Raw genomic sequence first — 17,304 nt, 5'->3', positions numbered from 1 at the left:
ATTCACAGGCACAGCTCCCCACCTTCAGGCATGTATAGGCCAAGCTGTATTTCTTAGAGGGGTGATCTCCACGTCTAGAAGTTTCCAGATCTCATCACAAGGAGTAAATTTGTTGATGTGTGTAGCTGTGTTGGTTTGAAAATGTGGAAGTTTGAGCCTGGTAGCACCTTTAATATACACTGCATCTGGCAAAGTACACATGCAAAAAAAGGCTTCTGCCTTGAATAAAACTTTGCTGGCCTTAAAAGGTACCACTGGACTCAAACTTTGGTTTGGCGTCCTTTAATTCTGCATATCAGTGCGACCTCCTGGGTTCACCAAATATGGGTTGCTTGCTAAGCCTCTTAAATTAGAGACTGTCACTGCCAGCTCTGGATTTACAAATGCTGGTAAGTCACCCTGACCATTTCATGATGTGCCTTGCTACAGACTTTTTCTCTGCCATGTAGATATTACTTAAGGTATCAATTTTCTCCTGTTTAGGCCTCAAAGATGGAAGCTACGAGCAATACAGGTACAGCTTAAAGTAAAGCTTTACATGTTTTCCCCATATGGTATCACATCAAGCACTGGGAGACAATAAGAGCTGGGGTGGATTTATTTTGAAGGGCTATGTGCCTTGTAAAGACATTCTTTTAATATCTCTTCTATTTTGTGCGTGTTCTGGTGAGTCTTCTGGTGATGGTTAACTTTTTGTTTTCTCCTTTTGTGGCTTAAATACATTAGGCAATTTCAGCGACGCAAGTGGCCAGAAGTGAAGAGGCCTTCATCTTCCAAGTCGCTGTGAGTTGGGAATCCATGCATGCAGTTAGCTCCGACTTTCTTCCCTTCCCTTCCTTCTTTTTGCATGCTGCATACAAATTCACTTTTGCCTAGCCCACTCTGGTGCTGGAGAAGACTCTTGCGAGTCCCTTGGACTGCAAGGCGAACAAACCGGCCAGTCCTAGAGATCAGCCCTGACTGCGCCTTCGAAGGCCAGATCCTGAAGGTGAAACTCAAATACTTTGGCCACCTCATGAGAAGGAAGGACTCCCTGGAGAAGAGCCTAATGCTGGGAGCGATCGAGGGCAAAAGAAGAAGGGGACAACAGAGAATGAGGTGGCTGGATGGAGTCACTGAAGCAGTCAGTGCAAACTTAAATGGACTCCGGGGAATGGTAGAGGACAGGAAGGCCTGGAAGATCATTGTCCATGGGGTCATGATGGGTCGGACACGACTTCGCACCTAACAACTCTTAAAATACCCACCTCATGGGAAATCATGCATGAGAAAAATGGTTCTGTAATTAATAAAAAGTGTCAGTATTCTCTAGCTGTAGTTAAGTAAGGTTGCAAATCATGAATCGAGTCTGAAGGACTGAAAGAATAAATAGATCAGATAGGACAGAGAATATCCCACATCTTGATTTGTAGCTGTAGTAAAACAGGGTCAACAGCTACCTATTATAGACCCTGGTTACTTCTCAAGCCACTGCAGTTACGGCACTTTTAGAAGGAAAAAATAAACACCTCCCAATTGGGCTGGTTTCAAAGCAAACAAATACACAAAACTGGACTCATTATCCAGATTTGTAGCAGTTATCCATGGCTCCGAGAAGGGACAGCCCTTTCCTAAACCTGAACCTTTAACTAGAGATATTAGGATTAAACATGGGACCTTCTGCATGCAAAGTGTGCACCCTACCACATAGCCACACGATAACATGCATGCAAGCACAGTCATCAGAGGGATAATGTAAATGCTGTGCTAGACCCCCAAGCCCAACATTATCTCAGCCAGAGACCTTTTGAGAAAACAGGCAACGGATTCATGAATTGGGCTAGCATGAAGGTGGAAAGCAAAGAATGACATGGGTAATTCCTGAAATAGGGCAATAAAATCAGAGTCCAGGAGCACCAACAAAGATTTATTCAGGGCGTGAGCTTTCGAGTACAAGCACTCTTTGTCAGACTCGAAAGCTTGCACTCGAAAGCTCACGCCCTGAATAAATCTTTGTTGTTGGGTCTTAAAGGTGCTACTGGACTCCGATTTTATTGTGCTACTTCAGACCAACACGGCTGCCCTTCTGAATCTATCCTGAAATAGGGGCTAGTTTTTAAAAGATGGCATTTCAAATGTCACTGTATTAAGGCATGTGATGGAATGTTTTGTTTTGAGCTAGTTACAAGAAAAGCACACACCTGAATGACTTAGATGTGTCTCCCTGCATGGTCTTCCTGGACCACGCATTTCCTTCTTCGTCGCCTACTTGGGCTACAGGGCTAACCATCGTGTTCTTGTTTTCACTTTACAGAGGACAGCTCTGGGAAGGTTGGGAAGGCTAACCGACAAATGCTGGACCTCAATGAGGATATAAACTGGCCAGAACTTGAATCTTTGTACAGACTTAATGAACGTGGGTATGATCCAAGACCGAATTATAATGTTAACCTGGAGGACTGGATGAACATTTGATGCTTAGGTAGGGCGTTTGCACTGTTATGCAATCGGAATAGAAACAGTGACCTCCTGGGGACTTAATGCCATCAAGAATATGTGTGCATTTTCAGATTCACCTGCTTTTGCTTTGGATTATACCTCACTTGCTTCACAGGCTTGTTTTGCTTCCACCACTCACTACGGATACAGTTCTGGGAAAGAAGCAGCGAAACAAGGGTCCCCCACTGTCTCACAAACAATCAAAAGTCTACAGAGCACTGTGTAAGTAGAACCCAATTCAGAGCTCCTCTTCAGCTTCCTCTCCAACCTCAACTGGCATTAGACAGAGACAGACACAAATGGAAAATCAAGATGAGGATCCCCCCTGTTTTCCTGAGCAAGTTGAAGTACAGAAAGTAGAAGAGAGCCACTGAAGGACCCAGGACCTCAAGACAGTATTAATGAACAGATGCACGGACCGTGTTCTTCAGGTGTCTACTGACATGGAAGAAATTTACTTCACTGTTCACTCACCTATCTTGGGATAAAAGGCAAACAAATTCTCAAAGAAACCAGCTTTCCAGCATGGTACTGTAAATACTTAGTGTCCTGTTTAAAACAAAAAAAACAGTCCAGAACAATTTTGTTACTAAAGTGTTGGCATGTCCCAATACCATTTCTGAAATGTCACCTTCATTGCATAATAGAATTCCAGAATTTATTCATTTTTAAAAGCACTGCAAAATTTAAAAAAGCAGTTTGTGTATGTCTTGAGAATTTTAACAAAGTTGGATTTGTATTAAGTCTTTGTGGTTACATTGTATGTTCAAAAACCAAAACTACTATAAAAGAAAGCACTTGTTTACTTTTATATTTGTGCAGGGTATTTTGTTTGGTTTTTTAAAGAAAAACATTTTTAATTATTCTTCTCAGGCCAGTAATAAAAAAAAAAAAAACCCAAGCCCTAAACTTGACAAAAGCCTGATGTTTCATTTTCCAGGTTAACTAGTTTTTGTTGGACACAGAACAGTAATCTACACGTATGAAAATTCAAAACAAGAAATTAACAGCCACAATTCAGGTCAGTTTGGCCTCCATTTTATTTAAATCAAACCTAACTCGGTGCCAGATTTTAATCCTGTGCTTTGGCTCCCAGACTTTAAAAAGTGCAATGGCACCTTAAAGACTAGCATTCATTTATGTACTGCCAATTATTCAGGTCTCAATCTGAATCAGAAATCTAAAAAATAAATATATAAACAAACAAACCCCTTGATTTAAAATGGTTGAGAACATTTTATCTATCCAGAAATAAGCTTCAATTTGAGTTTTTCTTTCTAGTATATGCTTTTAAACCTATACCAACATATTGGAGGGAAGGAAAAACCCCAGTATGGTAAAGGGTCTATGGCAAAAGGCTTTTTTCCCCTAAGAAATCCTTAAACTGTGGTTGGTATTCTTCACTAGTGTTTCCATTGCTAGAGGATGATGTTGGATCTGAGTCCGTTATGTTGGTTCTTATGCTGCTTTTTTTCTACCCAAAGGAGTCTCAAAGTGGCTTACAGTCGCCTTCCCTTTCCTCTCCCCACAACTGACACCCTGTGAGGTGGGTGAGGCTGAGAGAGCCCTGATATTATTGAAGAAGAGTTGGTTCTTATTTGCTGCTTTTCTCTATCAGAAGGAGTCTCAAAAGGGCTTACATTCGCCTTCCCTTTCCTCTCCCCACAACAGACACCCTGTGAGGGAGGTGAGCCTGAGAGAGCCCTGATATTACTGCTGGGTCAGAACAGCTCTATCAATGCTGTGGCAAGCCCAAGGTCACCCAGCTGGCTGCACGTGGGGCAGGAGCGGGGAATCAAACCCGGCACGCCAGATTAGAAGTCCGCACTCCTAACCACTACACCAAGATGGCTTAAGCTTAAGAAGCTTAAGATAAACTATTAACCATACTTTACGGTGCTGCTGTGATATTTGATTTGTGTTGGGTAAATCTAGCATGTATTGGTCTTTTAAAAGAATGTGCTTCTCCAACCCCACTTGATGGATAATTTGTGCCAGATTCAATTCGACCATGAATGTTCCTCTGTGAAATGCAACTAAGTGAAACATGCAGGGGGTGCATTCAGCCAGGCACAAAATATAGGTCAAATAGACATGGTTGACAACCTTTTTCTAAAGATTACACATTATCATATTTCTGACATAGGGAACTAAGACATGCCAGCAAGTATATTAAACCCTTCTTTGTCTTTGTTGATCACCTAAGGAAGCCCAGGTAGAACATTATTTGTTTCTTCTTTGGTTTCATGGTTATACACCAGGCCTTATTTTAACTCAGCATTGAGGGTAAAGGTAGAAGCCATTAACTGCTCTGTGTGTTTAAATAGGCATTTGCCAGTGAAAACATTCCTGTAATTCATTTACACCAAGGGTAGTCAAACTGCGGCCCTCCAGATGTCCATGCACTACAATTCCCATGAGCCCCTGCCAGCATTTGCTGGCAGGGGATCATGGGAATTGTAGTCCATGGACATCTGAAGGGATGCATTTTGACTACCTCTAATTTACACAGTCTACATCTCAAAGGGAATCAACAGCTTTGTTGTGAGATACTATTTATGAGCCAGAATTGCTTAAGTAACTTCACTTCTGAAAGAAAGAAAAGCCGTATTAATTTCTTTAATAGCTGAAGCCAGAGTTCCAGTTTCAAATAGAAACCTTTATTTACATTATTAACAACACACATACACACACACCCACGCACGCAATTCAGAAAAACAAGACCATCTGACCAATCTTTTTAATAGATCAACCCATGAGAGGCTTTTCTTCTGTGATGTAAAGACTGATTAGTACAAGCAATATTTAATGTAAACTAACTTCAGAGTCAATTCTCAATACTGTATGCCTTTCTCTCCTGAGATATTTAAAAATATTGCTTAGTTGAATCGTTTTACAGCTACAGCACTGCTGTCAACCGATAGTCTGCTGTTACACTCTATATGCTGATCTGTCCAACGAACAAGTATTTTCACAGCCCCCCCCCCAAGAAATGCTCATTTATCATTTTAAAAGCACAAATTTTTTTAAAAGTACGGAAGTATATTTTTCAACACAATTTTGTTTGATAGTTTATATAGAAGCGGTACTTTTTCTTTTTGAAGAGATGGGATGGACTCTTATGTCTCTGCTCTACTTCTGTGAGATTTCTGCCAATTCCTCCTTCCCAACATAGACCCCCACACACACACGTGCAGGGGGTCCCTGGGAGCAAGATTTTAAGGAGCACAACTGACTGCAGTGATAAGGGAAAGTGGGGGGGGGGGGTCACTTTCACAAGTGATCCAGCACTCATGGTACCACAAAATCCAACCTACTGACCTCCACATAACCAATTCCAAACAAACTTCATTGTCCCATTCAGCCACTTTTGCTGTTATTTAACCTAACCACGCCACGTATAAGCCACACGCCAGTTACTAGAGACATTGCATTGCAATATAAACAAAGGTCTGTGCATTCAGGCTTTTAATACTACGTTTGATCATTTGAATCAACATTGCCCAAAAAGCACAGCTAGGTCCCACACGTTCTTAAAGGTCTGATTAATTTTTATCAACGTGAAATTAAATTCTTTGGATTCAGCAAGAAGTACAAACCTGGAAAAAAAATATTTTAACATTCTAAAAAAAAACAGATTAGCCAGTGAACAGCAGGTACCACTTCATTTCAGAAATATAAACAATCACTCAAAATTTAAAAGGGCAACCACTAATACAGCATAGGGCGTCACAAGCCACCAGCTTTATGTTTTTTAATCATGAACCACCTGACAAAGTAATTTCAATGGCTTTTTGAAATGTTTTTATATGCGTGTGGAGTCTTTGAGTGAGAATACACTGACTAGCATTAGCAGGGGCTTCTGAAAAACTGTAAAAAAATAACCACACTTTAATATAGCAGGACCTTCAAAAAGAACCAGAGAATGCTCTGTGGGCAGTGGGCACACGTGCATGCTCTGATACACGCACAAGACCTTACTGGCCAACTCAGGTGTTGGGTCAGCTGTGCACATGCTATTTTGTTTCATTTAGACTTCGATCTTTTATTCTTTTCATTAGTTAAAAACTCAAAGCACATTATACCATCTAAAAAATCCCATAAAGCAAATAAACCAATCTGTGCAAACAAACGAAAAGACGCACTGTAAAAAGTTGGTAAGAAAGCTTTTGAACACAGGAGGACTCCATGTCCACATCGAAACACACAGAGAAGTTTGGACCGGAGCTTGGGCATTCAAAACATAACATTGCTGGAAGCTAAGACAGTAGGCTGGGTAGAATTTGTACAGGACAGGCAGCATTTAAAGCTCGGGTTCAGGACTGCAGCAGCTTTCTGGGGATAACAGGACAATTTGTGCACCAGAGGCTATTTTCACTGAAGCCAAATCTTCATTATATAGCAAATAATAAAAATTAAATTCAGTCAGGCGAAACCAGCTTGAATATACAATGGAAACAGTAAAAAAAAAAACAAAACAAAACCACACTGCTTCAAACATTTTTGGCCTGTCTTTAGATAGAATGATTTGGTGACAACATCTCTACAGCTTGTTCTTAAAACGGGATCTACCAATGTAAGCGTCGTTTCATGACATTATTAGAAAATCAGGATATTTTTCCTGACCCCCAACTTTGAACATTTGATATGAAGGGAACTGCCTGAAAAATAAATGTATCTGTTACCAACATAGCAATTAAAAGTGATAACACCTGCATAATTTCGATAAACAATTTAAGATATTTATGTATCATCACGTGTCTTCTGATGAGAGAAGTTTAAAAACACACAGACATGATCAGAATAAGGCTTAATTAAAAATTAACTAAATGCCCTAGAGCAGAGGCTCTCAAATTGAAAAGACAGGTTGTATTTAAAAAGTCCACAAATTATGACGGCTAAAAAGAGCCGTCTTGTCATCAAATTGTCCTCTTAAGAAAAAGTAACAAAGTGCACTTTAAACAAAATGATCTTTTAAAAACCTACTCCATCAAGTTGCAAATAAACTGTCAGAGATCACTGAAGAGGATCAGGGCCACAGTCACCTAATTCTGAAACCATTTAAATTAAAAACAATTCTATTTGAACAACTTTAACTAAACGGAGTTTACAGAAATTCTTTGTTACATATTTAGCTTCACAAACTCTGCAAAAATGAGTCAGTGATCTACAAAAGTCATATATATATATATATGTATATATAGTACAGCATCTTGAGATTATATATACAACACTTATACACAATTTCCTCTTCAGACAGCAATGCCTTGTCTTGAATTTTCTGAAGTTTAATGGCAAAAAAAGATGAACAATTATTGCTCAGACTTATACATAAGAGGCATTTTGTGCAACAGTAATTTACACAAGGGTTTGAAAGGGGGCATTGAACATACTTTTTTATAGCCATCTCTTTATTTAAGATATTGCATTTACCCATTATGTTCAGCATTTTATAAAGTGCACGCAGCTGCACATCATCAATATAGAAATATTTACCGTAATTATATTTTAAAAATTTCTCTGCAAGTTTCCAGCATCAAAAAGGTTAAGATACAGATCCTTGTCCCTTTGCATTTGTACTGCCACTTGCAGAGTTTCAGCATAAATGTTCTGAAAGGCTTTGGGGGTTTCCTTTTACATTTCAGATCAAGGGCAGGAATTACTACATTCCGTCAGAGGAATTACTACATTCCGTCTGACTAGAGGACTCGAGACTTTTACCGAGGTTTCTTCAGGCACATTGGTCTGCCTATAGTTAAGGGCTTTGGATAGCTACGGCAAACAGAACTGGTCTACCCATCGTTTTTACTCAAACGCCATTGCTAGAGACAGAGTGCCAACGTGACCATTCTTTGTACACCACATCATACAGTAACAGATTTCGTCTCCCCCTCCCCATTCATAATTTACAAAGTCACTTAAGAACGTCTCCATGGTACGTTGGAAAAAGTGATATTTCCATAAGGCCTGGACTCATTGCCATGAAGTATATGTATGCCCACGCTTTACTTATTCATTCACGTTATGCTAGTTCCTCATCAGCATCTGCCTACTGGGGGGTCTGTCGTTGTAGATGTCAGCAGTATTTCTGCTGCAAAAACAAAAGAAGAAAATATGTGATCAAATACGTAATTGCAACTCAGAGAAAAAATGCAAGCTGAAAACTTTAAATGAACAGCATTTGTAGAAGCTGTATCTAGGGGTAGGGGGTGGAACGCAGTGATATGGAGTATGGGATTACAGCTTCTACTCTTAAGTCCAGGATCCAAAAACGTTGTGAATTTCCTGAGAGCATTCCTTTGAACTGTAATCCTTTACAGTAGCGATCCCCAACCTGTGGGCCGCGGACCACATGTGGTCCTTCGACTAATTGGAGGTGGGCCCTGAAGGACGCCTTCTCCCCCCCACCCCGGCCCTTTACTTCATCCCCCCCAGCCCTTTACAACACACTTCATTGTTGTGGCGTGTCTGTATCTTATTTTGAAGGGATGTTTAAACATTACCATAGTGATCAGAGAGCGTTAGGGCAGTGGTTGAGAGTAGAGGAGTAAACTACCCCCCCCCACCGGGCCTCAGTAAAAGGCGATGAGTGGTCCCCAGTGATAAAAACGTTGGGGACCACTGCTTTACAGAATTCAACACTTGGATTGGTGGGGGAGGGGGGGGCAGCAATATAGTGACAAGAAAGAAGTTATTGGGCAATGGAGGACTGAAAGGATGGGGGAAGGCAGATATTTTTATCTAATCTTTCCTCCAAGGAGCAAAATCACACAAACAGTGTCCTACAAATGGAGAATCCACAAGGACTTCCAGGGGGGCATCTCATTTCCTCCTGTGTCTCTCTCCCTGCTTCCTTCCCTCCTTTCCGTCGACCATATTTCTTGTAGTTAGACAGAAATTCCCGAGGTTTTAAGTTTTATTCTTCATTTATACCCTAACTTTCAACTCCGCGGGGACTAAAAGTAGTCGATATAATTCTCCACTCCCATTATATTCTCAACAACTTGGAATATAAACTAGGGTGTTCTAGGCCTATCTCCTTATTCCCCCTGCATGGCTCTTCGCTCTGCGGATATGAATCTGTCATAGATTCCCGGCCCAAAGGAGGTCCATCTGGCCTTGGCCAGGGTCAGGGCCTTTTCATTCCTGACCCCTACCTGGTGGAATGAGCTCCCCGGAGGGCCCTGTCGGAACTTCCTCAGTTCCACAGGGCTTGCAAAACCAAGTTCTTCCGCCAGGTTTTTGAGGCCAGGGCAAGGAAGATCTGGGCCCCTCATTCATGTGTGAGATCATGGCTCCCCAAGATAAACCTGGGACTTTTCTCAGGTCCTGATAATTTCCATTACCTCATTTCTTCTTGGTTCCTTCTCTCCTTCCCACCTACAATCAAAAGGGGCTTATATCCTTCCCCTCACCTCCATTTTTCTTCATAACAGCCCTGTGATGTTTTACTCTAGGAACGTTTAACTGGCCCAAGGTTACCTGGTGAGCTTTCATGCCAGAATAGGGATATGAGCCTCAAAGAATTTGAAACTCTAACCACTACACAACACTGACTTTTGTGGGGTTACTCTTGTTAAACAGCAGTAAGCTGGACCTGAAAGAGTCATGCAAGTCACAGGGCAAACCTTTGTCCAGGGGTTGCTCTGAGGCCTAGTCCCTTCAAGGGCCAAAAAGGGGCACTGCTTTGTACTGACAGAAACAAAACTGGAAGGCAATACTGTTACAGTTGCCTAGCAACAGTGACTGAGAACATTCATTTTTCTCAAGCAAGAGGCTAAAAAGTTGGAAAATGTCTCTGGATTCTCTCAAAGTACTAGCACTTTGAGAGGATGAGTGATAAAAATTTCCATCTAGAAACCGGTTATTAGAGTCATTTTACCTGATCTGGCCCCATGGGTATTCCTGACATAGGCATCGCATTTATGTTCATTTGTCCCATGTGACCACCACTGCCATTCATGTGCATCATATTGTAGGCTGCAGGGTTCCCTGGATGATTGAATTGCTGCTGTGGAAAAGAACTAGAGAACACAAAATCGACCTTTCAAAAGAGGTCTATATATTCTTGGTCTATATAGTCCATCCCTATAACTATAGATATAAAATACATATTTTCCCTGTTGTGAAACAGGTGTAGTACAACAACATTGGCAATAAATACCAGCATTTTGTTACTACTTACATCCTGTTCACCTTCAGTCCAAAGAGTTTCAGGTATGTATCTATCCAACCTGTTTGAATGTATTAAAATTTCAACTTGGAGGTTTGTTTTAAGACATCAGTTTCATGAAATTATTTCGCTCCAAGCTCTTCAGCTTACAATTACTTGCTGAAGGATCTGCATCTTGAAGATCCAGCTGATTTTTGTGTATCAGTTAAGCACACCAGTCGTGTACCAAACCTAGCTTGGAATTATCAAGCTTCTTTCTAGCCTTCAATAAGTCATTTTTGTGTTAAACTAGCAGAAATGGGCTCTGGATACCCAATGTCCACCTCTGAAAGCAGGGGGCCCTCTTCCACAATCACAGGTGTGGGGGGAGATATACCTGAAACTCTGATTGGCTCTACAGACCAAAGTTGTAAACTATTACCTGGGCCTCATGTTCTACCTATGTAACTAAAGACAGAAACGGTTTTAAGAGAATGTGGTTACTTTATGTCCCACATAAAAAGCACATTAAATTCTACAACAAATGGGGTTATTAGATTATATGTTGTCATCTTCTCTGGCTTGGAACCAAGACAAAATGTACATGGTGCGGGGTGGTTCTCCACAAGCTAAACTAAAATGTCCATAATTCAGGTCTTAAATGTTCACCCCTTGGTTCATTTAGAAGCATTCTGTGTGGTACCCAAAAGTTTCTTTTCAAGTCACCCGCCCAGATGTTCTCACCTGCTTCTGGCAATGTTTCCTGAAGGCCAGCCCTTCATCTCAGGGGACTGGTACATTGGGTTCGCCTGAGGATGCTGCATAATCAGATTTTGAGAGGGTCCAATGCGTTGAGCCATCATAGAATTTGGAGGGCTTGATGCCCTGTTAAAGGATGTATCCGGCTGCTGGTTCATTCCTTACCAAACAAATGAGAACAGACTTTGGGTTACTTTTAGCCGTTATTGTATAAACTACTTTTGTTTCAAAGGACCTCAAGCAACATTTTTTTCAAAATGCAACATACAAGCCAACCATCCATTAAAATCTGTAAATCTGTAAAAACTGATCTCTGCTTGTTTGAATCTGTCAAACTTGTATATATGCTAAACATTCAGTCATTATTAACTCAATACAGCAGAGATACAGTGTACCTTTGAATGTCAAATGGACATAAACAGGGGAGGGATGAGCTATGCTTGTAGATTCCCCTGAATCATATTTATGGCTATTGTTGAAAATACCCTGCCAAGCTATACAAACCCTTGTCCTGCCCCACTGGGAATGTTTGGATGTTCTCTTTCTCCAGAGAGGACCCAGTCAGTTCCCCACCAAGGTATCATTATTACTGTTATCCCTCCATTTCCTGGGCTAGAAGACTGTTAGATGAGATGAACTGGTAGGACCAAACTTCCTAAACTCTCCCTGGCAAAGACCAGGTTCAACCCAACATGGAATCTGTTGGAAATGTCCCAGATTCTGCATAGATCCTGCTCATTTTGGCATTCCTTGGCCATGCCAAGAACAGGCTACAAGCAAGATTACCATAGAACTGTTCACTATTTTGCTGATTGCTGACTCAAATCCACAAGTGTTTTACTGCTCCTTTTCCACGCAGTTTTGGTGGATGTCCTTACAGCACTGCTTTTTTTGGGGGGGGTGGGGAAATCAACATGACATAAACCTCTATTTGTGTCGGGAACCCGCTTGCTAACTGAAAAAACAGGGTGCCCCTTTGAAGAAAACGTCACGCCAGGCCTGGTGAACGATACAACAGGAACAAGCTTTATTTCAGCAACGTGGAGTCCGCTGGTATGGAGTAAGAGCTTCCACCGAACTCCAGGTGGAAGCTCCCTTTTATACAAAACCCACCTCCTTAGGCTGTATTGCCCCACCCAGTACTTGCGGAGGGAACATGCTGATACAATCATGACTCATGCACATATGCGAGGTTTTCCGGGGTTCCTGATGGCCCATTTTCCTGGAACAAAGGGCCATCTCCGGGCCCTTGTCAAAAGGTGGAGGGGGACATTGAGGTTCTTTAGCGGCCATTGCCACCTCAACGATCGGGTGGGGCGCCCAGCTGCCGGCTTGCCTATGATCACCATGCCCTACCTCCGTGATCGCGGGCGCCTCTGATGGCGGGGTTCGGTCCCGTTCCCAAGCCACCAAGGACCGAACCACGACATTCTGCCCCCCCAAAGGTCCATTCTCCAACCCCCCGGGACGGCCAGGATACCGCTTGTGGAAACGTTCAGTGAGTCGGGGCGCAAGGACGTCCGCTGCCCAGACCCATTCCCGGTCCCCCAAAGCGAAGTCCTTCCATTCCACGAGGTACTGCAACTTCCCCCTGTGGAGTCTAGAGTCCAGGATATCCGCCACCTCGTGGTGCTCCCCCCCCGGCAGGACCTCGGGCGCTGGCGGGGAAAACACGGGGTGCCAAACGTCACCGTCCGGAGTTTTTTTTAGAAGGCTCACGTGAAAGACGGGATGGATGTGCCGGAGGTTCTTGGGGAGCTTGAGCTTGACCGAAACTTCGTTGATCGGGGCCAAGACCTCGAAAGGCCCCAAAAACCGAGGGCCTAGCTTCTTGCTGGGCAAATTCAACCGTAGGTTCCGGGTGGAAAGGTAAACTCGATCCCCCGGTCGGATCTCCTCAGCTGGTCGTCTCTTCCGGTCGGCGTCCTCTTTCTGCGCTGCCTTGACTTTGTGGAGCTGCTCCTGCAGCGACTTCCAGCAGCTCCCGGCACGCTTCCCCCACTCGCGAAGGTCGGCCGATTCCCGGGCGGGGACCTCTCCAAGCTCCGGGAAGTGTCTCAGGTCTGTCCCGTAGACGACGGCAAAAGGCGACATCTCCGTGCTGCTGTGGTCTGCGTTGTTGTACGCGAACTCGGCCAGGGGGAGCAGGGGCACCCAGGTGTCTTGATGATAGGAACCGAAACACCGCAAGTACTGCTCCAGTACTTGATTAACCCGCTCGGTCTGCCCGTCCGTCTGGGGGTGGTAAGCGGAGCTCAGCCCTTGCTCGATGTCTAACAGGCGCAGGAAAGCTTGCCAAAACCGGGACACGAATTGTGAGCCCCGATCGGAAATCACCTTGTCCGGCAGCCCGTGCAGTCGGAACACGTGATCCAGGAACATCCGAGCCAACTGTGAAGCACTGGGGACACTGGCGCAAGGAATGAAATGGGCCTGTTTGGAAAATAGATCTACCACCACCCAGATCACCGTTTTCCCCTTGCTGGGAGGCAAGTCTGTTATAAAGTCCATGGAGATCACTGACCACGGCCGGGTCGGGACCTCGAGCGGGTGCAGCAGACCTTTCGGCTTGCCAACCCCCGGCTTGCAGGTCAGGCAGACAGGACAACCACTGACGTAAGCTTTTGTGTCCCGCCGCAGACTGGGCCACCAAAACCGCCGCCGGGCCAACTTCCAGGATTTTACGAAACCGAAGTGCCCGGCGGTCTTAGCATCGTGGCAGAGGCTGAGGGCTTCCCGTCGTAGCCCTTCCGGGACGTAGACAGCCTCCCCCCTCCGCCAGAGACCGGAGTCCAAAATCAAAGAGTCCCGAAGCTCAGCCAGCTCCTCGTCTGTCCCGTAGGCTGCCACTAGGCGGTCTCGGAGCGGGGCGGTCGCCGGGTCGGGCTCCCATTCCTCCCTGGCCCGACGCCTAGTGACGACCCCCCGTCCCAGCTGCTCCTCACCAAACACGGACCTGGTGCAGGGAGCGTACCCCTCCCCATAATGCGGCAGACGGGAGAGGGCGTCCGCGAGGAAATTCTCTTTGCCGGGGATGTGACCAAGCTTGAAATTGTACCGCGAAAAGAACTCCGCCCACCTCATCTGCTTGGCGTTCAGGGATCGCGGTTGCCGGAGCGCCTCCAGATTCTTGTGATCTGTCCAGACCTCGAACGGCTCCTCTGTTTCCTCCAGCCAATGCCGCCATTCGGTGAGGGCGAACTTAATCGCAAACGCCTCCTTCTCCCAGGTAGACCAGTTCCGCTCCGTTTCGGCGAATTTTCGTGAGAGATAGGCCGCCGGCCTCAGCTGTCCCGCCTTGTCTCGCTGCAGGAGAACCGCCCCGGCTGCTGCGTCGCTGGCGTCGACTTGTACCACCATCGGCTGGGTTGGGTCGACGTGCAGTAGCGTGGGCTCAGACGCGAAAGCTTGCTTGAGGGCCAGGAACGCTGCCTCCGATTTCTCATTCCAGCCGAGCGCTGCGCTGGGCCGCGTGGCGCGAGGACCTCTCCCCTTGGTACCTAGCAAGTCCGTGAGGGGAGCCACTACGGAGGAGTATCTGGGGATGAAGCCTCTAAAAAAGTTAGCAAACCCCAGGAAGCTTTGTAGCTGTTTCCGGGTGCGGGGCCTTTCCCAGGCCAGCACCGCCTGCACCTTCTCGGGGTCCATAGCTATGCCCTGGGCTGAGATGCGGTAGCCCAAATAGTCCAGGGAGGGACGGTGGAATTCGCACTTAGCCAGCTTCACGTATAGGTGGTTTGCCAGCAGGCGCTTTAACACCTCCCTCACCAGGGTCACGTGCTCTTGGGGATCTTGGCTGTAGATCAGGACGTCATCCAAATAAACCACCACCCCCTGAAACAGAAGGTCCTGCAACACCTCATTAATTAGACTCATGAAAACCCCAGGTGCCCCGCTTAAGCCGAACGGCATCACTTTAAATTCGAATTGTCCCAATTGACAGTTAAACGCTGTTTTCCACTCATCCCCCTCCCGGATGCGTACCCGGTAGTACGCCTCCCTTAGGTCCAGCTTAGTGAACAGAGTCCCTTTGCCCAGCCGGGCCAGCAAATCCGGGATCAGCGGGAGGGGGTAAGCGTTCCCCGCTGCGATGGCGTTGAGGCCCCGGTAGTCCTGGCACAGCCGTCGGGACCCATCCTTTTTCCGGACGAACAAGACTGGAGCTCCCATGGGACTGGAAGCGGGCCGGATGAAACCTCGGGCCAGATTTTTGTCCAAAAACTCCCGGAGGTCCTTGAGCTCACCCTCACTCATCTTGTAGATGCGCCCTTTGGGTAGTACCGCCCCCTCTGGGATGTTGATAGCGCAGTCCGTGCGGCGGTGTGGGGGTAGCTCGTCCGCTTCCCGCTCGCTGAAAACGGCTGCGAGGTCTCGGTACTCTGGCGGGACCTCGGGCTCTGGTTTCTCCTGCTGCGCCGCCGCCGCTCCCCTGGGACGCGCCGCCGTCCTCTTGTGGCTGGAATTCTCGTGGGGGACCCGATGCCGTGCACCCACCGTCAAGTCGAACTTCAGGGTCCCCGCCCGCCAGTCCACCACGGGGTTGTGTTCCTTCAGCCAATCCAGGCCCAACACCGCCCGATATCCCGCTACGGGGACCTGGATCAGCCACCGCAGCTCTTGGTGGTCCCCTATGTGGATGGCGATAGGACCCACCTCCTCCCCGAAAGGTCCCCCCTGAATCGGGCTGCCGTCCATCTGGACGAAAACCAGGGGAACCTTCCGAATGCGCTTCGGTAGCCCCAAAGCCCGGGCTATCTGGGGGTGGACCATGCTGTGGTCGCATCCAGAGTCCAAAAGAGCCTCCCCCACCCAACTTAGTCCGTTCTCCGGGTTCCGGAGCTCTAAAATTACCACGTTCGGAGGTCGCGCCTCATGCTGCAGGGGTTTTCCCTCGCACCGCGGGACCTGCTGCCCGGCGCCGTCTACAGCAGGTCCTGGCCGTTTCCCGTCGCCTGGGCGCTTCCCGGTTCATTGCGGAGGTCCTCCGCCCGGCGTGCCTGCTGGGGGCGTGTCGCACCTCCCCCCTGGGAGAGCCCGCGGTCCTCCCCCCCTTGCCGTTGGCACGCTGCTGCGAAATGTCCTGACCCCCCGCATTTCAGGCACAGACCTTCCCGGCGTCTCCGTTCCCGCTCGGGGTTCGGGGGTCGTTTGGGGCGAGAGTTGTCGGGGCCCGGTCTCGGCGCCTCGGCTGATCCGCCTTTGGCCTCCCGGGGGGGTGCGGCGGCCCAACCCAGGCTGGCTTCCAACTTGGCGACCACAAAACACCACCCCTCCAGTGTAGACAGATCTTCTTCCGTCCCCTTGATCACGGCCCATTCCCTGAGCTTCGGGTTAAGGCCCTCCCGGAAGTACTCGATTTGGGTCTCCTCGTTCCAGGAGAACACCTTGCCTGCTTCCCTCCGGAAAATGTCTATATAGTCCATAACCCCCCTAGTACCCTGTCGAAGTCCCTTGATCCGACTCTTTGCCTTGTCCTCAGCCTGGGGGTCCTGGAATCGTCGGCGGAGCGCGACCACGAAGTCCTGCAGGTCCCGAGTTGCCGGGTCGCCGCGCTCGGCCAACCCTAGGTACCACTGACCCGCCTTGCCCTGGAGACACGAGGCCACCCCCCAGACCAAGTCCTCGGAGTCCTCATACCGGTCTCCATACCTCCGGGCATGCGTCAGCGCGTGGAGGAGGAACTGCGGGAGGTCGTCCGGCGTCCCGTCGAAACGCGCCTTAAGCTCTGGGGGGGAACGTTTTGGAGAGTAGTCCGACCCCCTCCGGATCCGGGATTCTCGGCGTCCGCCGTCTCGTCCTGCTCCGCTCCACCGGCTACCAACTTGCCCAACGACGCCGTGCCGCTCCCTGCCTTGCACGTCGCTCCTGCGTTGGTCCGGCTCTCGCCGCCCCGTCGGCTCACCCGCTCCCCCGAG

General features: G+C 47.0%; 2 protein-coding genes across 8 annotated transcripts in view; one reads left to right on the top strand and one right to left on the bottom strand.

Moving 5' to 3' along the window:
- Positions 1 to 3,289, top strand: part of SULF2 (sulfatase 2) — a 349,962-nt gene extending 346,673 nt beyond the window's left edge. For all 3 annotated transcript variants that reach the window (XM_077335558.1, XM_077335559.1, XM_077335557.1), the window contains 3 exons: positions 484 to 514; positions 727 to 783; positions 2,294 to 3,289. In XM_077335558.1, the coding sequence (XP_077191673.1) occupies positions 484 to 514; positions 727 to 783; positions 2,294 to 2,324 (119 nt within the window). In that variant the 3' untranslated portion in view covers positions 2,325 to 3,289. The remainder of the gene's footprint in view (positions 1 to 483; positions 515 to 726; positions 784 to 2,293) is intronic.
- Positions 3,290 to 5,116: 1,827 nt separating this feature from the next.
- NCOA3 (nuclear receptor coactivator 3) overlaps positions 5,117 to 17,304 on the bottom strand; it is a 109,773-nt gene continuing 97,585 nt past the window's right edge. For 4 of the 5 annotated variants that reach the window (XM_077335553.1, XM_077335555.1, XM_077335554.1 and 1 more), the window contains 3 exons: positions 11,375 to 11,549; positions 10,361 to 10,502; positions 5,117 to 8,569 (listed from right to left, as the gene is read on the bottom strand). In XM_077335553.1, the coding sequence (XP_077191668.1) occupies positions 8,555 to 8,569; positions 10,361 to 10,502; positions 11,375 to 11,549 (332 nt within the window). In that variant the 3' untranslated portion in view covers positions 5,117 to 8,554. The remainder of the gene's footprint in view (positions 8,570 to 10,360; positions 10,503 to 11,374; positions 11,550 to 17,304) is intronic. The other variant, XM_077335556.1, reaches the window with a different exon arrangement.

Source organism: Paroedura picta, chromosome 4 (genome assembly GCF_049243985.1).
Source record: "Paroedura picta isolate Pp20150507F chromosome 4, Ppicta_v3.0, whole genome shotgun sequence".
NCBI lineage: Eukaryota > Metazoa > Chordata > Lepidosauria > Squamata > Gekkonidae > Paroedura > Paroedura picta.
The sequence above is the reverse complement of the archived record's forward strand: the minus strand, read 5'-3'. Positions and strand labels throughout refer to the sequence as shown.